Source organism: Periophthalmus magnuspinnatus, chromosome 22 (assembly GCF_009829125.3).
Source record: "Periophthalmus magnuspinnatus isolate fPerMag1 chromosome 22, fPerMag1.2.pri, whole genome shotgun sequence".
NCBI classification, from domain to species: Eukaryota; Metazoa; Chordata; class Actinopteri; order Gobiiformes; family Gobiidae; genus Periophthalmus; species Periophthalmus magnuspinnatus.
This window is the reverse complement of record NC_047147.1, coordinates 6,808,904-6,833,594: the sequence shown is the minus strand read 5'-3', so window position 1 is coordinate 6,833,594 and position 24,691 is coordinate 6,808,904. Positions and strand designations below refer to the sequence as shown.

Below are 24,691 nucleotides of genomic sequence, written 5' to 3'. Positions count from 1 at the left end.
TGAATACTTTTAGAACATGTATTTTCATTTACTCTTAAACAGCCTCACGTCATATGTTACTGTTTGAAGAAAAGTCATATTTAAAATGCTCGTCGGTGTCAGAATGGGTTTCTTTTGTTTCCGCCTTCAGTGCCAACCCTGTGTCTATGTATAACCAGCGACACAAAATGTGTTGTTCATTTAAAATCCCACATTTGTCATTTGCATTGGCTGGGTTTTGTAGCGTTAGACGACATTTGTTTTTCTATTCAATACCAGAATTAGCCCGCTGCCTCTCTGGAGATGAGCTGAAGGCCGCACCAGCAGACATAGAGTAATGTCCCTCAGGATGCATTTTAAATAGACGTACAATCAATCAACTGCTTGCCCAAGGTCTATCTTCATTTATACAGATGTTTATAAGAGTGGAGGCGGCTATCACACTCTTCTAATAGAAAAGGGATTTTAATAAAGCCTTTTTAATGACTATGGCCTGGTAATGCTTTTTATGGATAAAATCTGCATAGTCACAAATAAATGTAATATTCTTGGTATTGGACAAAATGACAGTCTTAAACAAGTAAACAAGTTAATACATTTTTGTTGTATTTATCTTGATTTGATTATATCTATCATGCAAAATTTACTTTTTAGAGCTTTTAACTGTGTTATATTTGTTTGCCCTCAACATTTCCCCTCTCAAAGTTGTGTTTGGAGTGACTTGTTTTCAAGACGCCATATTGCCAATCAACCCCCATTTTCAAAGCCACCGACATATGCCCTGCTGTCTACTTTTTCGCTCTCCAATTTTATTTTCTTGTGTAGGGTTCAGCATTATTATGTAGTACTTTTGGCTATCCATGTGCTGACAACTTCACGGCTCTTTGTTGTAATGATGTTTACGGGAACGTCAGCTCCCATTGGGCACAGCGCGTTTCCAACACAGCAGTCAGCGGACATGTTTCTTTTATTAAGTTGTTTTAGATTAATATTGCGATCTAAAATGTGCAAATTACAACATAATGATCCACAAGCGTCATAGATTATAACTATATAACAGACACGAGGATAATATATGTTCTTTAATATGGAATAATGGAACAGAAGACAAGTAAAACTACTTTCTGCTGACAAATCTTATTTTAGGATGGTCAAAATGTTCTCAAATCCTCTGTAAGATTGTTATGGCATTAATATTATTTACTTATTAATCATCGTAAAACTCCCCAAAGAAACTAAACTCAACTAAAAACACTCCTTTCTCCTCTCCCCTTCCCTCTCTCAACAGATTTCCTCACTTTCTCTCCTCCTTTCTTTCATATCATATCTCCTGCTCTCTATCCCCCTCTTCTTTGTTTTCTCTTTCTCTCCCTCTCCCTTTCTCACTCACCTCTCTGCTTCCCCTCCCCTCTCTTATCCCCTTCTCCCCTCTTTCTCTCCTCTCTTTCTTCCTTCTCTTTTCTTCCCCCCACACTCCTCTCCTTCTCGCCTCCCTCTCTCTCCCTTTCTCTTCACTCCCTCTCGTCTCTATGCTCCTTCACTCTCCCCCTCTCCTCGCTCTTACTTTCTCTCTCTACCCCTCTCTCCTCCTTCTCCCCTCCCTCTCTCTCCTCTCTATCCCGCCTCTCGGTCGCCTTTTCTCCTCCCTCTCTGCTCTGAGCGACATTAATTCCCTCTAAGTTGCCGTTCAGATGAAAGTGCATAGGTGGTTTGCATTGGCTCAAAGAGGCTGAGCACGTCTGGTACATGGAGTGACTCTCGCAGACTTCAATCACACATAAAGGACCCCCTTACACAATAGACCCCCGTTTTTTTAGCCTAATCTTGGGATTTTAGGCTTTATTCGTGGCAGTTTCTTTGCCTTTGTCCACATTTTGCACCAGAGGATTAAATTGCTGTTGCGGAAATCATTGTTTTGTGTTTTTGTCCAACCCACTGCCTTCCTATTGTCCCGGGACGTAATCGGGGTCCTCTTTAACAAAATAAAGGGTTCATCTAAGTCTAGTTTTAGAGAAATGAACAGCGGATACCAGAGAAGGTCACTTAGTTTGTGCGAGGAATCTCTACTACGCAATATGTTGTTTTGTTTGGACAGAGAACTCTTAACTCTTAAAGTAGCTCCAAATTAGGACAAAGAGATTAGACAAAAGCATTACACAACAAGTCGTAAAGGTCAACTTTTGAGAAAACACGAAGCGACAGCAGTTGTGCCATAGCTTGTAAATAGGTAACAATAAAACCAGGAACTCTCGGGTCTTTAATGTTTGTCAAAAACAAACAAAGCTATTGCAGAGGTGAAAGTAATCTTTATTTAACCATATTTAGTTAACTTTTAGTAAAACCACAATGCCCAAACGCAACCAAAACAAAACAATACCACACAATCAACTATTACCTCAACATTTCTAGTGGACTAACCATAGTTTTTCACAAAAAAAGTGTCCTTGAGGCCTTTTGAAACTACTTTTATGATATTTTTTTAAATGTTACTATCAGCAAATAATATTAAATCCCAGGTCTCAAACATTTGGTAAACATAGTAGTCGTCCTTCAGTGTTTTCCAATACAAAATAATAATGCACTTTCTGTTAGGTCCTTACCATAGATTGTATTTCGCTTTTAAGATCAAATATTTCACCCATGTTTCTTCTCTTTTAGAATTCCTTCTTGAGTTTTGGACCATAACATCCAATGCACTTTTTATAATGTTATTTAATTCTCTTCGATCGCATTTTTCTTTGGACATTTATAACCCCAACATTAAACACACAGAAGAATCCATATACCAACACTATTTCTTCGTGTATCTCTTTTGCCTGGTCTCTCCTATAGATTCCAGTCTGTCCACGAAAAGCATTTGGTCTCCAGCCTCCCTCCATCTGCCATGAATGGGGCCAGTCACATTTCTGATAGCATTTAATGAAATATCCACCCGGGCCTTGGATGTGAGGAAAAGGGAGGGGGGGGTGGTGGTGGTGGTGGGAGGGGGGGGGCACCAGGGGGGTATCTGACGGGCCAGGCTTGATGTGCATTCAACAAAGACGCCCTTTCACTGGACTGGAAAGCCTAGATTGCTGGTGGCTCTTTCACTCATTTTGTCTTTTTAGATTCAAAAATGTGCCAAATGAGCGAGCAGAAATCCCCCAGTGGTTTTGAGGAGGGGGGAGGGGCCAGAGCGGGACAATGGGACAGGTGTGTTGTGGTTTAAGGATGGCAGCGATGTACAAAGGTGAAGTTAAATGATTGGACAAGCTTCATTGACGAAGATGTACTCTTTAACCTGGTCGTGTATAATGTTCAACCCGAGGGCGCCGCAGGAAGAATAGGCTTTAGTTCAGTTTAGTTATTTTAGATCATTATTTAGATTAAATTAACATGAATATTTTAATCTGTTTCAAACTATATATTTTAATTGTTGCATTTAAATGTTACAGCAGCGTGTCTGTGTGGGTTTCCTTCAGGCACTACGGTTTCCCTATAGACTGTATATACAAATGGAGATAGCTAAACTGCTAGCCACCACGTTCCAAACAGGAAGTGAGCATGAGTGCACTTCTGGCTCCTTCAACTCTGGCTCCAATTCACTTTGTATTGAAAAAATGTCACTGCTCTGTCTGTAACTCACATGTGTCAAACTCAAGGCCCCCGGACTAAATGTGGCCCTCCAAATCATTTTATGTGGCCCTCGACAGGGTAAATTAAAAGGTATGACGGTCTTAAAATGTCATTTTATGAAGAGACATGCAGTTACACAGCTATATTTTAGCAAATTTGCAAATGCATATGTGATATTTGTAACTTGAAGAAGTAATAAATACAGAAACAGTTAATTAACAATTTTTAAAAGTAGTTACATTTATTTTACATTTGGCCCTTTGACGGCAGCCATTTTGCTGATGTGGCCCTCGGTGAAAATGTGTTTGACACCCCAGCTGTACGTGCTGCTGTCAGCCTCATTATTTTGGTCTTAAAATGTTTGTAAGTTGTGTCTGTAAGTCTAAATATGAACATTAATAACAGACAAATCAAGTGCCTTCTTTTCCCAGGGTCACTCCCGCTAGCTTGAGCAACAGGTTTCATTGACAGTGTTGCTAAGCTTCTTGCTCCTGATTGGCTCTTTGGTTGCTATAATACTCGCAGTGGAAATTCCAACTATAGCTCCAAATTTGCCCCTATAACTGCTGGCCTCGATGAGCTTCATTTGACAGGAGCTGAACGCTACGGGCGACGTCACACTCCCTTTTGTTCACTTCTTTATGCAGTCTTTGGTGTGGAGTTTGCAGGTTACTCCCGTGTCTGGGTGGGTTTCCTTCGGGCACTCCACATCCCACTATCAAACTAAATTATGCACCAAATCCTCCGGCTAAGGTAGTCCTGACCAAGCCTAACAAGATCTGGAGATAGGTCCCGCTGCTCCTGACAGGCTGAAGAATGAGTCAAATGCAGAGGTCAGCTTTTCCTACCTTAACCTTGTTTGATCATGGTGTCTATAAACTCGAATAATCATAAAACCACAATGTTTCTTCTCACAATAATCATTACACTCAAATTTGATATGTATTGTACCTTTAGTCTTAATATTTTATCCCCATACATCAAAAGTTACTTAGAGAGTCATTCCTACCCTGAGGAGAGCTTCCGCCTATAAGTTTCGGTATAGTTCCCATGCACATAACCTCCTGATATAAATATATAATCCACTCAGAGCGTTTTAATTAGTGCAGCTCTGCAGGTTTTCGCTGTCGGAGGAAACCCGGTGTTAATAAAGTCATCCATCTCTCTGTCCCTCCCTCCGCTTCCCGATCCCAGGTACAGATGGCCTTTTTCTGCTTGTTGCTCCTGAAAAACCTCCCCTCTTATAATCTCCACATTAATCACGAACATAAGCAGCAGGTGAGTCGCTATGGAAGCAGTTTTGTTGACATCTGGATCGGAGCTGGAACGCTAGGGAAGAGACCCGGGATGGTGGTGCTGCTGGTGGGTTGTTTGCCCACAGCGGGATGCCAAATTTAAACTTGGCACAATGAAACTGGATCTGGTGGTTTTTGGTCACAGAGGAGGCCTGCAGTGGAGCAGCTGGGAGATACAGAGCTGTGGACAAAAGACTAGGCTCAAGAGGGAAAGGCAATTATGGCAAATTTGCATGTAATTGTTTGTCTTGGTAAACTGCTATTTATAAATGTTGTACTGTTTTATTTATTGTACAAAATCATGTCCATGATTTTGACCGTAGTGTGTCTGGTTGGAGCATACCTCAAGTATTGTGTTTTTTTCAAACCGTTAGAAGGCGTATTGTGCTTGAGCCTGCTTTAAAGCTATAATCTATGACACTCATGGTTGACTATGTCATAATTCACACATTTTAAATCGCAATATTCATCTAAAACAGCTTAATAAAAGAAACAAATTCGCTGCCCAATGAGAGCTGACGTTGGCAAAAACGTCATCACAGCAAAGAGCTGTCAAATTGTTGACTAGCTAAGAGAGGATTTTTTAAAATTTGTACCTAAATGACTATGTGACCCTGCCAAATCCTACATGTATCACTGATTAAGAGAATAAAATATGAGACTGAAGTAAGGTGAAAATATTAAATAAGCGATTAAAGATTGCTTAAACGTGCATGAATCATTACAAACACAACATCGAGAGGGTAAATAAGAAGGGAAAACAATGGTTAACATGGTTAAACGCTCTGAAAAGTCGATTTTGCGTAATAGTCCTGCTTTAATATGTTGTAATATACATTGATTTGGCAAGGTTTTTATTCCAGATGCCCTTCTTCATTTATCCAGGCTTAGGAGAAATAGCATTAGACCAGTAGATTGTCAACTCAGCCAGGCTGGACTGTTTTTACTGTGTATAAAACATAATTTGAATGGATTTTAATAGGTTGAAATACTTGTACATTTGTTTAAGAAGACTATGTTTTTGTATGTAGTGCATGTATTTTAGCATATCATGAAAGTTATGAGGACGAATTTATCTATGGGGACAATCAAATGTGCTTTAACTTAACTTTTCCTTTAGTTATTATTATTTAATTAGGCTCACATGGTTGATTCTTTGACGAGTTTGCGTGGTCTCTATCCATTTTCTTCTACCTCAAAAATACATTACATTATTTACTCATATTCCCTTTTATATGAAAATAAAATGTATAAATCAAGATAATACAAAATCTGCTTTTCTACCAATGGTACAAATAACGTTACATGAACTGTGGGCTGTTCCCTCTGATGTGAAACCCTCTCCGAAGCCCGTGAGCATGTCTGAATCATGATGAACTATAATTACCTGCACAGTACCTGCCCGAGTGCCAGGAGCAGGCCTAGATTTATGTTCTTGTACTCCAAACGGGACAAAGGCTCACATTTCGGAGGTAATGAATCTCTCTATGGAGCGAGCGGCGTCTTCGTGGTGCACCCGAACCCTCAGGGAGCTCCTTACCCAGGCTCAGAGGGGCTGCAGACTGCACTTCAAACCAGGGGAAGTCTTAAATTACCCGCAACGTTTTAGTCTCAAATACGGCTAAATGGTTGGCAAACACAGCTCTCCTTGATGTTTAACTTGTCACGTTTGCACACAAGTTTATTGAGAGGGAGAAATATTTTAACAGCAAAGTGCTAGGCTTGTTCTGTCCTTATGAATGAATATAAATATAAATGTGATGTGACTTTACAGACTTCTTATTAACTGCTAATGTTCTTTAAAGGTTCTATATTACGCAAAAATGACTCTTGTGAGCTTTAAGTCATGCTAGAATGTTGTTACCTATTCAAAAACATACCTGGAGTTGTGTTTTGTTTCATTCACACATGTTTGAGTAACTTTATTATTAGTCTGTCCACATCTCCAAAGCTCAAAATGCTCCGTTCCACCTTGTGATGTCATGAAGTGGCAGTTTTCAAGTTAACATCTACTTTTTACCTTTTGTTCAGTAGAGACTGGCAATTCCAGGGCTAAAATGATCCAAGTGATTCTGGTGAAGGTGTGTGGAGTTTAAAACTACAGTGCCGCACTTCCTGTTTCACCACATGACATCACAAAGTGGAACAGAGTATTTTCGGTTTGAAAGAAGAAGAGTTTGTGTGTTAATTGTGTGTGAATGAAACAAAACCAAACTCTGAGGATCCAATTCTGGGATAACACACCGTCCCTGTCAACTCCTCTGATAATCTAATGTAAATATATTGTATTGTATTGCATTACTGAAAAGAAAATAAAGGATTCATTTATTTGCTAATTTAGATGTTCAATCTAACTGGCCCTAACACGTTTAGATATGGGCATATTGTTTGGGGCTTTAACCACAAAATGATTTCTAAATCGTTATGTAAAGATACTGGGGCGGTGAACCCATAAAGTTAGACACATTATTAGAAGTACATGTAGTAAAACGTGTCACCATTACTTCCCCATTTGACCCTTTAGCAATTTTTCACTTTAATAATCAGCATTTACTTCAGTGACAAGCCACTTAAAGATTATCAGAGCTGGAGGAAGCAGGTTTCATTTGTTCAGGAAGTAAACTGTCGCCTTCGGGGGTAAACTTTTATTACTACTGCCTCCTGTTGTAAATCACAGACCACTCCAACGGTGGCGATACACGGACGGCGTTATTTGGTTAAGTGTTGAGGAGGTTAATGCATTGTTTGTGAGAATGAGAACAACAAATTAACCTGGTCAGTGGACGGGCCCCTCCGAGGTACAGATAGATTTAGTTGTCTTTAAGTCCAATGGTGATGTATGGAAATGGGCGTCAGTTATAGAAAGCCCAACTCCTCCAGGCCGAAACTGGGGAGATTTATGAAGATGAAAGATTTATGTTTGTCATGCTCTTGAACATTTTATGCTCTGAAATAACGAAACAAGATGAAATACAGTCCAACAGAACAGAGGTATAAATTAGTTTTGGAAGTACAATAGGTGAAATACAGACATGCGGGTTTAAAAAATGTAAAAGGAGAATTTTATCTGTGGGCTACTCAAGTAGAAGTATTGACAAAACAATCATTACTCGTGGATACATTAAACTATCAAGTAGAGCCAAAAACTACCAAACATAAGCTACTTTAAACCTACACTATCTAACTTTACAGGTGGAGATTACGCCACCTGCTTATCTATATTTTCATGGAGGCAAGTCAGTGACCCCATCTGTCCACATTATAGATCAGATCTGTGGAGAGGTGACCCAGCTCAGAGTAAAACTGCATCATTTTTCAGCTATTTTGAATCAATAAAAACACTTATAATTGGAAAAAAAAACAAAAAAGGTAGAAAAAATGCTCTAAACATGCATCCATGAGTATACTGGCTAGTTATATAGCTTCTCTAAATTACTACTTGAATAAAAGTAAAGAAAGCTCCGTTACTGTGTTTAACAAATACTACAAAATACTGCATCTGCATCTAATTGTTCTCTCCGGCTTCAAAGTAACAGTAGAAAGTAAAATAGAAAGATTGTGTTCTCCGAAATAAACTGGAAACGGCTTTGAGTAAACAGAACAATCTCTTTCTCCGAGCGCCTGTGTTTTAATGATTAGCCTAATGTGCCCGCGGTCACATATTTTACCTCCATTAAGAAGAGTTAAGGCTGTAGGAAGCTCGAGTCCACACATGTCCACGACCGGCACTGCGGTAATGAGGGTTATTCTGTTAACCAGTATCTGTCCAGTATAATACCAGGGTTTCTCAATCAGAGCTGCAAATAGAGCAAACTTTGCAGTAAAAATACAATGTGTGTGTAATGACAACTAAAGCACTTAACCTTTAAGCATGGTGAACTAGGATAACAATGGATTAAAGGTATTAAGCAGCCCTAATGTAGTTCTGGTGTAGTCCTGGTCCAGTCCAGGTTTAGTTTCAGGTTTAGTCTCAGTTTTGATTCGCAAATGTCTAAGTGCAAATGTGAACAAATGTGTTTTACTGGTTTTAATCTAGTTAGTGCGGACTGATAGAGCTACTTGGAAACTTCCATGTTTATAAAATCTACCATAGAAATAGATTTGAATTATAATTAAAATATATATAATAGAATGTGTAATTACAATGTAGATTAGGTTAAAGTCCTATATTATGCAAAATTTACTCTTGAGAGCTCATGTCATGTCATGTCATGATGCTATTACGTCCTCAAAAATATGCCTGCAGTTGTGTTTTGTTTCATTCTCACGTGCTTGATTAATCTTTTATTGTTAGTCTGTCTACATCTCCAAACCTCAAAATGCTCTGTTCCACCTTGTGATGTCATGAAGTGGTAGTTTTCAAGTTACCAGCTCCTTTTACCTTTAGTTCAGAGATTGGCAATTAAATAAAAAACACAGTGGAGCACGTCCTGTATTACCGCATGACATCACGAGGTGGAACAGAGGTTTTCAGTTTGAGAGAAGAACTCAATATGCAGGGTTTGTGTGTTAAACATGTGTGAATGAAGCAAAACACAGCTCCAGGTCTGTTTGTGATGAGGAAACAACATTATAACATAGATCAGAAAATGGTGTAATACGGGCCTTTAAATGCGGACAACAGATCGATAATGATGTATTTTTAGTGCTTAATGTCAAATTTATATTGACAAGAACTATTCAATAATATAATTGTATAGCTGATTGCTGCGGTGCCAATATTTCATCATTCCGAGCTTGAAGATCAGGTCCAAATAAATCAATCAAACCAATCATTGGACCGCAAGCTCAAGACTTAGGAGAAGACTGACCAAGAGAAAGACCTGGAGATCCAAAACCTCACTGATGCTCTCTAAAAGGACTGATGACTCCAAGATCTAACTAATTTACATAATGAGACCAGAAACCTCTACAACAGGACAGTACGGGAGATGGTGGAGCTGAAAGAGGAGCTTCGCCATGCCAAAAACGTTACAACAAAAATTAACGTCAAGGACAAGCTCCAAAAGACAGAGAAAGAGTTGGATGACATTGGCGAACATAACGAGTTCAGACGCCCTTACAACAGTACAGTGCGTGGCAAAGTACAGATTAAACAAGGGCTGGCCAGTTCCAAAAGGGCCATGGAAACAGCGAGCAATACACTTAAAGACAATGAAAGGACATGGTAATCGCTGCACTGAAAGACAAAGACTGCTCCGACCGAGAGGCCTGCAGTGGTAAAGGGACAGTCCAGTGCACGAGCGGTAAAACCAGTGCCACAGAGCAGAGGTGGGACAACAAAACACCACCTATGACATTAAAACAAGCATCAAACTAAAAGAGGAGACGTCCAGAAAGGTCAACGCGCTATCTTCAGAGCTGCAGTCATCCGAGAAGGAGGTGTGCCTCTTAAAAATGGATGGAATCTCAAGTCTGTTATGAAAAAAAGGAACAAAGAACACAGCAATCCACTCAACTGAAAAGACGAGTGGAGGAGCAGAGGAGGGGGCCTTGGCGATACCAGCACTAAGGCCCCTCCAAACATGACCCTTGACCCTTGCATCATCGTGTTTTATTTTTTTACATGTCAAAACTTGATTTACATGTCAGCCATAACTGGCCACGATCACAAAGGATATTGGTGAAGTGGATTATTTATTGGCTGTTGTGTTATGACCAATTGTATTTGTTTTACTTGGAATGTATGTTCTTTAAATCAACCAGGTTTCTTAGTAGTAGTAGAAGTAGTAGTTCTGGCAAAATAGTCAAACATTTACCATAAAGAAAAACAAACCGTGTTATAGTTACTGAGGCCTAGTATTAGAATAGTCACCAGGATTGAAGATTATTGCTTTAATTCGTTTAATCAGTCGGGTCATTTTAGACTTTTTTGTTTGCCACATCGCCAACTGTTAAAAAGAACAGACACAGAAGCCAAAAACTTATAAAAGCCACAAGTGTTTAAATAGGTCATCAATTTGGCAATCTCATTTTGTACCAGTGGTGGAAGAAGTACTCAATTTTGTTACTTAAGCAAAAGTACAGATGCGGGAGCAAAAAATACTCAAGTAAAAGTATCACATGGAAAAATCTACTTTAAAGCACGTGTTTAAATGTACTTAAAGAGTAAAAAGTAATGGTTCAGATGTAGTGATTTTGATACAGATTTGTGCTGAATTTTGTTTAACAGAAACAACTGAATAAATAGTTGTTGTTTTTTTCCTATCTGGTTTTATTTGTGTATTTTTGTTTGCTAAAATTATGAACATGTTAAAAATAAACCGCTCAGCCTTTTCAGCAGGTCTCAAACAATAATAAATATACTTTTATTTTTCAATCCAGTTCAAAAATGTAGAGGAGTAGAAAGTACAGATACTGGCTCACAAATGTAGTGAAGTAAAAGTAAAAAGGATCCACAGTAAAATCTACTTACTAGTAAAGTACAGACACCTAAAATCTATACAGTAGAGTACTTTATTACTTCTTATGTTAGGGTTAGCTTTGCACACACCTCCATGAGTCAATGCCAGGTGTATGATGGGATCAGACTGTCAGTTGCACGTTTTTTCAATAAGATTAAGAAGCATTTACTTTTTCAACAGAGGACACACAGATATTTCCAAGGGTAAGGTTAATGCTGCCTCCTGAGATACAATTTTGGACTAGAACAAGTGTTTAATATTAATCCTACTTAAGTGATACTGTAATATTAATCCTACTTAAGTGATGATGGAGTGGTGTTTTTATGTATATAGCCATTTGAACTTGGAAATTGAAGGCGCCATTGAAAATACACGGAGACATCACTTGATAGACAAATGGTTTTCCTCTACAACCACACCCTGATACCAAACCTCTGCCCTGTCGCCCCCAGAATAGGCTTGGCTTTATTTATCAAACCTGAGACATGCAACCCACACATTTCCATCAAAGACTATGAATGTATTTATCATAATTATACTTTTAGTTACCGTGCTGTTATGTTTTCATTCTGTTGCTATGCTAAATGCACTAAAAGCAAAGATAGTATCGGGTCTGTGCCTTGCTTTTGGAGGATGCTGGATATGTTTTTGAGTCTATGCCTTAAATCTGCCATACATATTATATATAACAGCACCAGCAGAGCGAGCGTCCTGATCTCTGTGTGGAGGTAAACACTATATATTCAGACAATAATGGCTCATGAATCATTTATTTATGTGAGGAGGAGACGCAGAACGGTACAGAGACAGTGAACATTGTGTGCAGGAAAAAACAATACTGCTACAACAGGGGAGCCATAGTCCAGACCTGAAATAGTTGAGTGTGAATTAGGAACAGAGAAGCCATAAAAATGTATCCATACAATATCAAGAAACTGCAGATCTGTTTGTCAAAGTGATATTTGCAGTATGCCACAATGCAACAATGCTTTAGCACTTTAGTCACTTATAATTTGGACTGTAGCACATTTTTGGACAAGAGAAAACACTACAAATACTTTAAATAGTAGTTTTAGTAGTGAGTTTTGTGTATTTAGCTGTAGTTGTGTTACATTAACCTTCTGTGCTTCTATCCATGAGTCTCAAGTGATGTAAAATGCATGAAAAAGGCCGTCCATACTCTTTGTTGCCCGTCATCTACCATGTAAATGTGTCTGGAATGTTCGTCAGTGTGGCATTAACATAGGCTACATATTTAGCTACATATTTATTTTATTACATTTGTTTTTATTGCTCGAAAATACCTTGAAAATGATGGTTTCTACTGTGAGTGGGCTTGCCTCCTCCTCGCAGATCAGACCTGCAACTTAACACATTTAATGCCATACTGTGGAACATTCCAGGCAAAGCAATAAAACAAGCAGGTGGTGGGCCCCTCACTAAAAACGTTACACAGTGCTCCTTTAACATGCAGGCAAAATGTCAATAACACACTATTCATGAGTGTCAGTTTCCTGTTACATTTGAGGACTTTTTTTGAGGATATTTTGTTTTGAATGTTAATGTTAATTACTATGACAGTTTTTTCTCATTATGAAACCCTGGGGGAGATATTTGTAACTTAACATGGCTGTGTGCAGTGTCCAAGCAAAAAAAAAGAAGACTTTAAACATGCTCTCACTCAGCTAATCTTTCCCTCTTTTAGAAGCAGATATTATCATTGAAGTGTCCATTTAAACCGCACAAAAGACGCCTCCTCTTCCTGTTTCCCATCATGCACCGGGACTGACAGCTCGGACAAAAGCTTCAACATTCATTTATCTTCTTTATATGCCCCTGATGCAAATGTGGGATATTGGATGGACGCAGCAATCAATCCTCTAATTGAGTTTGTGCTATTTCAACTTGTTAAGGGACCTCTGCCCAAATTATAGCAAAGGTCAATTTCTCATTCTGACAATTACTGTATTCATTCATTGGTCCAACAAAGAGGTGCACAGACAGGTTCGGAGACCCCCATTGTGAGGGACCCCCGCTTGATCCCCGTTATAATGCTCATTAAAACCTGCTCACTGCAGATTGGCTCAAAATGGGATATTAATATGGAAATCAAGCTGCTCTGTGGAGTAAATGACTGGTTAAGAAGGTGGTTTAGGAGATTTGTGAGGCTATAAAAGCAAAAAAAATAAAAATAAAATAAATAAAATAAATGACAATACTGACAAATTGCATAACTCAATAATTATACCGATGATGATCACTTCAGATAATAATATATTGAACTGATCAGTGCATGTGTAGACTGAATATTTCTGTCATTTTACTGTCCTTTCACTTTTGCTCTTTAAAGAAACATCACGGCACATTTCTGTTAGACTGTGAAAATATCTTCTGATTATACTCCAAAGATATTGCAGTTAATCATAAATGTGATTAAAAAAAAAATGTTGGATGCATTGACCAAACCTGTTCTTCATGTTCACGTCTCCTTTATATATGCAGACTCTGTAAAGCATTTCAAAGCTACATAATAGTATTTCACAGACGTATATATGAGTATAATGTCAAGAGTCCTAATTAGCATCCTTCTATGAGGCAGATGATTTAATGTAACAAATGGGAAAAGTTTAGCCTCACCAAAACTCTCCAATGTTTTTAATTAAAACTGACCTTTGTCCAAGACTTTATCTTCCATTTGCACATTTGTTTTAAAGGGCATGAGGTCTCTATTACTTTTAACTCCAAAATGTAGGCTCCCAGACAGACACTGAGCACATTTAGGAGAGTGGAAGTGATCTAATTAAACACACTACTGGACAGTAGAGTGACAATATGTTTAAAATATGTTGAGAGGTTATAGCACAGAGTACACTCGTAGACAAGAATCATCCAACTTGTATGATTGTGCATATTGCTGTTTTGAGTCTTTTTTCTTTTCTCAAAACCTTAAAGGCACACTGTGTAACTTTTCTGGTGTTGTATCTGCTGCTACTTGACCTGGAGATGCTACTGATTTGGCTGGAATGTACCTCTAGCACTAAATGTATTGATCTTTCATTTGTTCAGGTGTTTTTTCTCACTAAAGACACCTTGAAAACATCGTACCAATATTCTTCCTGTGAGTGGGGGCGCCGTCCGATCCACAGATCTGACCTGTAACTTGGCCTTTTCGTGGCAGTAACTCAGTTGGAGTGTTTCGCCCCTGAGTTTTCGAGTGGTTTGGTGGTTTTGAGTGCCTTGAAAGTGGAAAAGCGCTGTATAAAAATATCACCATTTAGTTAATTGTCTCCGTAGGGATAGATAAATTTAATGCCGTGCTGTGGAACATTCTAATCTAGGGAAAAGCAATAACATCTTCATGACAAGAGGCAGACGGCTTGAAATGTTAGGCGTTTAATATACCCATCTCCGACTCAGGAAGAATGGATTTTTCACCTTAAACTAAACACTAAATGTGAGATAGATGATGCCATATTTGAGGCAGTGGACACTCCTGAAAAGTTACATAGTTCATCTTTAAATTTTAGATCTGATTCTTACTAAAAATGGGAGTAGAAATAGTCTTCATCTACAGCCATCCCCCAGAGCAGCATTTAGTTTGTTGATGTAGTGTGTGAGTCAGCTGCTCCCCCTCGTCTCATCAATAGTTTATTTACCGAGCACAGAACCCACAAAATTAGAATAAAAATTTGATTGTGTCTCTCCGCAGTGAAACCAGAGCATTCAATTACTCCAGCTGTATCTTCCTCTTGAGGCGGATATCTACTGCATTACCATTCATCAACAAAGAACTATCAATGTGTTTCGGTCTCGTGTCAGCAGTTTTCAAAGCTACGAAAGAAAGACAGATTTGATAAAAGCTTTTGGATGCACTTAATCTGATAGCACAAAAATCAAACCTTTATGCCTATTGTCTGTCGATCTCGTCAGTTTTTTATCATCACCTATAAATATGGAGCCTGTACAAAGGACGACAGTGGCTCAGATGGTCGAGTGTTTGTACGCTGATCTGAGGGTCGATGGTGCGAATCCCGCTCTCGACATAAACATCATTGGTTGAGTGGTCAGATCCACTAGTGCTTTGATTGTGTTGAAGGTGGAAAAGCGCTATATAAAAACATGACCATTTTACCCGAATAGGTTTATACTTTGATTTTATTTAAATTTTATATTTTGTTCAAACATTTGTAAAGGCCAAATTTGTATGTTGTTTGTATGCAATTGGTTTATTTGGATGATTTTCCTCTCTGATGTATGATAAATGAAGTTCTGTCTTTCCTCGTCACCAATCAGCATGTTATACATTTTTCAAATATTCATCCGTTGATTTCCATTCCCTCTCTCACAAACACTCTAAATCAGTGCCTTTTTCTGAGTACCCTCAAAGAAAAGATTCGGCTTTCCGAGTACCACCAGATCTAATTCAATTTTAGGTCTAATCTAGAACTAAACCAGGTCTAAAAGTGGACTACATCATTTCCACTGTAGTTCTAAACAAGAAATTGTCCAAAGGAGGTCAAAAAAGGGGATCAAATTAAACTCTGAATTAGTCAAATCCACAAACTGAAGAGCTGTCTAAGGACCTGAAGGTTTGAGAAACACTGCTCTTAATCACAATCATATACACCACTGTACATGGACTTAGGAGGCAAGGTGGGCAAAGGGTCTTGCCCAAGGACACGATGACAGTATGTACTACACTACCTACTACCTCTGCTTCTCCACTGTGGCACTTGGTATTCCCAGCAGTCTCCCATCCAAGAACTAACAAGGCTCAACCCTGCTTAGCTTTCCACATTACAGAAAATTGAGCATTGTCAAGGTGGAATTGTCACTGACACCAATATGAATGAAATCTGCCCTTGGTATGAGGTGTGTCCAGGAGAACACAGGTTAATGCATTTAATATCAGGAATAATGACACATGATTAGGGATCAAGGTGACAATTATTGAAGTGAGCAGATATAATCCCACTTTAAAAACATATTAAACAGTCTCTAAAAAACACCATAACCAGAAATTGGACTGGAGGACTTGCACATACTTATGACAAATATACAGCTCTAATATTGCAATGTTTAGTTCATTTGTTACTACTTTTGACATTACTTATGATTTATTTTACTAGTTTCCAGATTCACATTAACACTGCATAATTTTTACTTCGGATTCACTTTGCCGAGTGTAATTTGTCTTCCAGAATTTCAGAAGGAAGGTAAAAAGAAATATTAGTTAAAGGTCCACTTTGTAACTTTTCTAGTGCAGGGTCCACCGCCTATTCGTCAACAAGGAGATGTTATAGCTTTGCCTTGAATGTTCCACAATATTCAACATCTATCTCTCTTTTATTCAAATACAGGCATTTTTACCAATTAAATACCTTGAAAAACATGCATTCTAAGTGTGTGTTTGCCTCTCCATAGATCTGATGTGTAACTCGACCTGGTGAAATAAGCAGAAAAATATAGATACTGTGCAACAAAGGAGACAAGCAGGTGGCAGACCCTCATCCAGAAAGGTTGCAGTGTTACAAAGTCCAACCTGTAGTTAATCTCACCTTTGTTTGCTTTGTTTCAAGTGGAAGATTGTCTTTGCACAACGCTGCAAAAAGAAACGCATTTCCTCTACATATAGTTCACATGCCTTCACTCATCACTCCTTATGTGGACACAGTTTCAGCCTTATTTAACACAAAATAGCCTACTCTAGAAAAGCTTTTTGACATTGTAATGCTTCAGCAAATGTACCAGTGCTGCTGTGAGTTCAAACAGAGTTCATGTTGTTGGTTTTACAGTCCTTTTCTTCTCTCAAATCTCCCCACGATCAAATAAGGCTTCATGGAGGTATGCCACTGTGTCAGCCAATTAATGCCCACATAACAGCTGCTCCAAGAACCCAGGACTAAGCACGCAGCAAAACACCGCAGCGTTTCCACCACCAGCGGACCACTTTTACACTAATTATTCAGCACTTTGGTATATGTTTAGTATCCTAGATCTTGAATGTTTAATACAGGTCAAACAAAGAGGAAAATGGAGATAATCAAATTCCGCTAATGTTCCCAGAGAGAGAGAGATGAGAAGAGGTTCATGGTTAAGAATGAAAATAATTATGGCTTGTTTTGTATATGCTATACAGTTTGGGCATTATACATTCACTCCCCACATACTATGGTAATGTGGAGCTACAGTTGACCTGGGGCTGACTCCTGGAAATAAGACTGCCAATCTGAGCCGCTTATAGTGAAACAGTGTGAGTGAGACTTAGAGATTTAAGCAAAAAAATCCTAAGAACAAACTACTGAGTAATGGGCACTTCTGCTGCTTTCTCTAAAACATAACCAGGATAAAACCACCGCACATAGATTTAAACATGCATGAAACAAACACAAATTATAGAAACATAAAACTGAATAGGGTCAATACAATAATATGTTTTCTCATTAAACCAAAAAAAACCCAAGAGGCTTTCAAAGAAAAGATGAATGAACAAGTGGACTGCCTCAACAGAGACAGATTAGGGCAATGCTGCCACCTACTGGTGTCCAGAATATAACTGGAAAGTATCAATTTTAAGAAGCCTTGTTTTAAGAAAAACAAAGGATCAGCTAAAATTCTCTTAGTAAAATATGTTTATCCCAAGTTAAGCTAGCAGACTAAGGCAGTGTCTTGAGTGGACCACTACAGAGATCTAAAGTTCTAATTCAGAGATAGAGCACAGGAGAGTGCAGTGCAAGTATAAGTACGGGAGAAGGCAGAACTCAGTGAGCGAGTTTATGGTTGAACAGTCCTCGGTCGATGCCTCTGTTCTGTGGGATGTGTTTAAAAGTGCAGTCGTTTTTCATGCATCCAATCGTCCGCCAGAAAAAGCACTCCTTCTCTAAACTGCAAAGATGAAATGTTTACAAAATTATTCATGCTCATACCGTTACAACTTGAGCTGAATCATTACTTTAAATGTTAGGGCTCATACCTGGGGGGAGTGAGGGGGTCTGTGAGGGCATCTTTGGAGACTCCGATCCCTGGAGGAAATCGACTGGGATATCGCACCAACAGAGGAGAGCCCTCCAGCAACAAGCCCTGTAAACAACACAAGAGACAGTTTGTTTCACCTTTTTATGTGACTAGAATGCAGTTTTCACATTTATGTTCACACAAGTTTGACGACTATATTAAGATGCCAGGTATAACTCAGGTGCTGTACATTTTGTTTGTTGGTTTGTTACTTTTTTAAGTATTTAATTGTATACCCAACTGCATCTGAATTCAACTTGGTGACAGTTTTATCATTTTAAAGTATCAGAATCAGATCACTATTTTATTGCCACTGTCAGCAACAAACTTCACAAACTAGGAACTTGCTTCGGTGTTAGGGTGCAAGATGAAACTGAAGATAATGGATGCATTAAAATAAGGTAAATACATATAAACTATATATTTGGGGAACTATGTAAACAACTTAATACTTCGCTCTATAGCAAAACAATAGTAAAATGCATTTCCTACATTTAGAAGTTGAATGGCTCGTGCACTGTCCTCTTTCCGGGCGTAGTTCACAAATGCACAATGATGCTCCAGTACCATTTTGATACTGAGCACAGCCCCAGCTCTAAACACAAACATGGGACAAGTAGGATTAAAATAACAGGAAGATTAGAAGCAACTTGAGGGCTACATTGTGAGCTGTAAACATCTTGTATTGACATGAGGATCTTCTAAACAAAGGGCTGAAGGAGCAGTACTTCACCTGCTGAAAACCTCTTGTAGAGTCACGTAGTTGACAGTCGGAGCCAAAGAACCAACCCAGACTGGAAACACCTCCCTGCAGCAGAGACAGCAGGAAATATGATCAGACATTCAACCTCCTTAAACTCAAACATAATTACAGTATTTAAATAAATTACAGGTAAATTATATGACATACTGAAGATTGAGCTAGCAGTATTTCACATTAATATTAGGAGAGCAACTACTCTAGTTCTAGTGACCCCCCATAGTTTATAAACAAGTAAGACATTGATTGTATTACCATAAATAAAAGTAACTAGACTGTTCAAAACCCACAGGCAATAGACTTTATAGACTTTGGTGGGACAAATAATCTAATAGACATTGTAATATAGTCTAAATAAAACCATATGGAAAGGTTAGGAACAATTTACGATGATGTATACTTCATGTTTATCCCAACTTTGGACTGCCTAAGCGCTTAACTCACGGTTTGCCTTGTTTTTTTGAGACTGGAGCTGGTAGTTGAATTCTCTCTTTAGTTTGAGGTTTATTTTTGGTGTATAAATGAAAATTCTCCCACTCCTTCTGTGAGACATCCAACTGATAGGCGCCATTTTCTAAAAGACAAACGCATGAGAGTTGTACCATATACAACTTTACATGTTTAATAGCAAAGAAGAAGTAACAGTGAATGCATTTAAAAGTGACAGATGTACTGAACTAACTTGTTTTTTGTTGACTTCTGCATGAAGCAGTTTGGGCAGCTTAAGTTGTATTTTAAATGTGTTATATAAATAAAATTAAACTGAACTGAATAACTTATCCTGGTAATAGAGGCAGTCAGGTGTACTCATGTTGTAATCAGTCCTCTAGTAGTGCTTAGTAATAACAGTATTTACAGCTAGTGTTGTCAAGCCTCAATACCACAATGATAGTAAAAAAAAGCTAAATAATAGCAGTTTTTTTGCTAAACTATCTAGTAAGTTCCATTTAAGTAATTGTGAAGTATTGATCCTTAAACCACACATTACCGATTATATAACCACATACCGGTGTGGTGCACCAGAATGACAAATCCCATCAACACCTTTTGTCTCATTTTTGCCAACCCCACCCAACCTCCCTCTGTTAGTGTTATGTCCCGTAATTTCATGGTTTAAAATAAAAATGCAGTAACACATGTACTGTAACTAACAGGAGACATAATGTTGATTGTAGGCTTTATTAAGTTATAGTTTTACAGTCGGCCCCTTCACCGTCTTTGAGTGTTTTAGCATCTGCAGAGCCTCTACAGTCAATGTTTACACTGGTTTAGGAAGCAATTAATATGCACTCTACGTCTGACCACTCCCTATAAACATCTTGTCTTTGAGCCTTGAATTATAGCATCTAGTCTGTTAACACCCTCAACAGTTAATACACATTAGAAAACATCATTTGAAACTAGAATCAATACTATTAATCATGGAACAAAATTGTATGTATTAATTATAACTATTAATTATAAATAATTTACCTTCAGGACTGAAATCACACTCCCCATTAAACAGAGCTTCTAACGCTTCTTCCAAAGTAGAATGTGTTTTAAGAGCATTGTTGCTTTGGGTCCATGTGAATCCCATTTCCTGCATCAGACAGAATAAAATTTTAATATGAATACAACACAATAGTGAACAGAGTTGTGCGAAAGCCTGATTTACCATAAGGTGAAGAGTCTGGGCCCGTTTCAGCTCCACTACGGCCTCTTGACTTGTACTGTCCAGTTTTAACACGTCTACATAGGCAAGCGAAGCCTCATAGTATTTCTGAAATGTTACAAATTATAACATTATATACATACATACATATATATATATATATATACATACATACATACATACATACATACATATATATATATATATATATATATGAGTAAAAAATGCTATTATTGCTTGGTTTTCAATATTAGGTGTCACTTACAAGACCTATATTACACAGAGTGACTGGGAAAACCAAATAGAGAAAGGAAGAAGCTCTGACTATAGACCCTGTATCTGTCATTATTATGGTAGTGTGCAAGTTTTATAACATACAAACAAATAACAATAACAACAAATATGATGAATAAATAAGTTAGTTTTTGGTATGACTATCCAATCTCCTTTATAACAAAGATGTGTATAGTTTTGAATTGTAAATAGGTGATTCATAACTCATACCTTTAGGCCACAAAGTGCTTTGCCTTTCCTGAACAAGCCTTTGATCCAGTTTGGCTCCATGGACAGAGACACCTCAGCATCACTCAGCGCTTCTTCAAACTGTTGCATTTTTTCAAAACAGAATGAACGGTTCCCAAATAATCTGAGTAAAACAAAACACTTTTGAACATGTAGTGCTCATTTAATGTTATAACGTAATGAGTCCATGGCCTTACTTGTATTCCTTTGGGTTGAATTTAATAGCTTCACTAAAGAATGTTATGGCCATTTCGTACTTTCCACTTTCAGCCAAACGGTTTCCAATAGCTAAAACACAAAAAAGACTTGTTTTTTATGATCCCTCGATATCTTATCTTTTACAGCAATATAAATGAGTCATTGGTAAATATTTATTTTCAGCCTAGATCTTAACCATCTATACAGAATAGACTTTGAGATTATAAACTGGCATAGTATCCCTTAGAAGGTTCACTGCATCAAATCATTAATAATTTCCCATTCCTAACACAATTGCCAATGTAGACCGATTTGATTGGCAAAGAAAATATATACACTTTTGAAGCAGAAGCATCATTTTTAATGCATACAAATAACCTCTCACTTGGAAGAAGCCCAAACCCTTATGCTAGTGTGCTTACCTGCCATTTCTTTACTCTTTTTTGCATATTCTTCTACTATAGGGTCAACAATTTCCTAGACAAATGACATCAACATGAACAAAGTTAAACCACTTCCAATCTATGTATATTAACAGTATAAAATTTGTTATTTTTATGAACCATGTGTGTGTGCACTGCATACTGTTCCCTTTTTGTAGTACTTTACCTCTATATGTTCACCCTTTTTTTCTTCATGTTTAATTTCTGTGTTTTCCTTTGTTTCAATTTTGACAGGTTTGTCCACCTTAAACTCTTCTTTTTTGGGCAATTTAACTTCCACATTTTTAATCTTATTATTTTGAATGGTCTGGGCTTTTCCCATATTTTTAGATTTGTTTTTGCTCTTCTTCTCAGGTACAGATACAGCTATACAAGGTGTGGGGTTTTTAAGTTCTATATTCTGTTGACAAAAATGAAGATTACACACAATTATGATACACAATTATAATCAAAAAAAAAAAAAAAAAACCTTCATAAAACGTTTCACTAACCTTTGGAGGATTATCTTTTTCCTTATTTAATATGACAGGTTTTTCTTCTTTTATCAATTCATCATTTTTTTCTTTAGAACAGGGTTTATCGGATAAATCAGGCGCAGATTTATCAATGTCTTTATAATTATCAATAATATTTTGATCAATATTAATTTCTTCATTATTAAGGTCTTCACATTCATAAAAATTAGACTTTCCTTGTTCCTCCTCCTTAAAAAAATAATTAAAAAAACACCATTAATTCAAGAAAAGAACAACTGACAACCCTCCCCTTGTTATATTTTAGCTCATTTACATGTGAAACGTTCTGTTCAGTCTCCTCTTTTTCTTGTTGTTTCTTTTCTTTCTTACGCTGCAAAATTACACATACAAAAACATGAATTAAGTGAATACTGAGCAACTCACAATTTAGTAGAATAAGCAAAGCTGCTGACCATTTTCTTGCGCTTATTCTTTTCAGATTTTGATTTCCGTTTTTGTTCTTCTTCCAAAGATCTTTTTATTTGCTCAGCCTCCTGAAAGAGAGAAAAATATTTATATCAGGAAAATATAAAATCACTAGTAGTAACAGGGTGGAAAATCAAAGAAAACCTTATCATCAAGCTCCTTTAATTGTGGGTGAGGCTTTAGCTTTTGAGCTTGATTTGGTTCATTAACAGGTTCATCTTCATATTCATCATCTGAATATATGAGATCACGGTCTGGATCCACCTCTAAATTTTGCATAAAACCTAAACAAAATAAATAAATTAAACAAACACAAAAAAAAACGCTCTTTATGCCACTTGAGGAGGTTTAAGGTAAAATACGAAATCTCATTTGTTGCAAGAACCAAAACAACTTCTTACCATACATGCCAACACCCAAAATATCCATAAAAGAACCTTGTGCACCACCCTTTATGAAATCAACCATTGTTTCCTGTGAAAAAGGAGAGAATAAAATGAGGAAGAGGCTGTATCACATGTATAATAGTACATCTTCTCTTAGGTTTCCCTTTAAATGCAGCTGCACCAGGGCATTATCATACGGTTACCATACAGAAATGTAACTATAGTTTCCAAATCCAGAGCTTCACTTTTACGGTTGATGCTTGCGTTGATTATAAAAATGATCTGATTTTTTAATCTGAGACATTTTTAAACCATTATCCAAACTTATATGTGTGTGTGCCAAAATCCTCAACTTTAATATGGGCAGGCAACAACAAAAGTCCATATTTGCTTGTACTAATGTAATTTACATCAAAATTACAGACAAATTCATTTGACTTACAATTCTCTCTAAAACTTCAACCAGAGGACAAGCAGCTTCTTACCTCTTTCTAGTTAATTTATAATAAATGATGGTTAGAAATGTTATTGTTTTTAATTTATTGGTGCTATTACCCAAACATATTAAAACCCAGGAAACTTCTCTGAATATTAGATACTGGATATTAAAATGTAGCTTGGGGTGAGTGGTAAAACCTGTTTGAACAATAAACCTGTGAATCATAAGCTTACATGGGCTCTCATGAGGGCAGTGCCTTCTCGAAACCTCGGCGTCCGAACTGTCACTGTAAATACAAAACACATATTATTTCACAGTAAAATCACAATAACACAACAAAACAAAACGTATGGTTTACATTAGGCATGCCCAAACGTGCCTTGCTAAGCCAAAAAAGGAGCTAGCTTAGATCACTTTAGCTTCTTTAAAACAACTTCACGCTACTCATATAAATAAGATTAGTTGGGTCACATTTTCTTACCTCTAGGAAATTCCTTCTTTTTCGACATTGTATCAGTAATTGTCCTTTTCACTGTACTGCTGGGTAAAGTGATATTTTGACCAGATGTTTATGATTTCCGTGTAAACTGTACTTTGTTCCTTCTGTCTTGCTGTTTCCGCCCCTTAAACGTGACACGCGGGTTTTGATTGGCTCGTGCGAGTCCGTGAATCTGTGGCTGTACTGTGATTGGATAAAAATGATATAAAAAATATGAAAGGCGTAATAAAATGTAAGAAAACCTTATAAACTTGTGCGTAGTTATAGAATTAGTGATTGGACCAAGTTGCAAACACAAAACTACTAACAGTATTTTATATTACGATAAAGTTAAGGTTGTAACTTGTAAGCATAGACAGTGCAATCAGCAAAAATACTACAGTTGAAGCGAAGCGATGTGGCACGGTCTCCCATTGCGCAATATTTAAAAGACAATAAAACGGTTGCAACTTAGCAATTATTCTTTTTCAATAATATATCAGTAATAATCTATGCCAATACAGCTAATAAAAGAATGCTTAACTATAATTTTAATTTATTTA

General features: G+C 37.5%; 1 protein-coding gene across 1 annotated transcript; it reads right to left on the bottom strand.

The window, feature by feature from the left end:
• Positions 1-13,988: 13,988 nt before the first annotated feature.
• si:dkey-33c12.4 (uncharacterized protein LOC560112 homolog) lies at positions 13,989-24,287 on the bottom strand. The gene is made up of 18 exons (XM_033988059.2): positions 24,132-24,287; positions 23,884-23,936; positions 23,227-23,299; positions 22,970-23,109; positions 22,813-22,893; positions 22,674-22,730; positions 22,376-22,588; positions 22,051-22,284; positions 21,864-21,918; positions 21,441-21,531; positions 21,226-21,367; positions 20,725-20,829; positions 20,541-20,649; positions 19,512-19,641; positions 19,041-19,115; positions 18,800-18,902; positions 18,267-18,373; positions 13,989-18,178 (listed from the first exon to the last, which is right to left on the bottom strand). Exons 1-18 carry the CDS (start codon positions 24,157-24,159, stop codon positions 18,055-18,057), a joined length of 1,920 nt encoding a protein of 639 aa, XP_033843950.1. The 5' UTR covers positions 24,160-24,287; the 3' UTR covers positions 13,989-18,054.
• Positions 24,288-24,691: the final 404 nt, after the last annotated feature.

Bases quoted from the DNA above. Each gene is read 5' to 3' on its own strand.
- si:dkey-33c12.4 (XM_033988059.2), bottom strand. From the start codon at position 24,159: ATGTCGAAAAAGAAGGAATTTCCTAGAG. The intron at 23,110-23,226 runs GTAAGAAGTTGT...TATTTTGTTTAG, and splicing joins TTTGGGTGTTGGCATGTATG to GTTTTATGCAAAATTTAGAG. The intron at 18,179-18,266 runs GTATGAGCCCTA...TCATCTTTGCAG, and splicing joins GACCCCCTCACTCCCCCCAG to TTTAGAGAAGGAGTGCTTTT.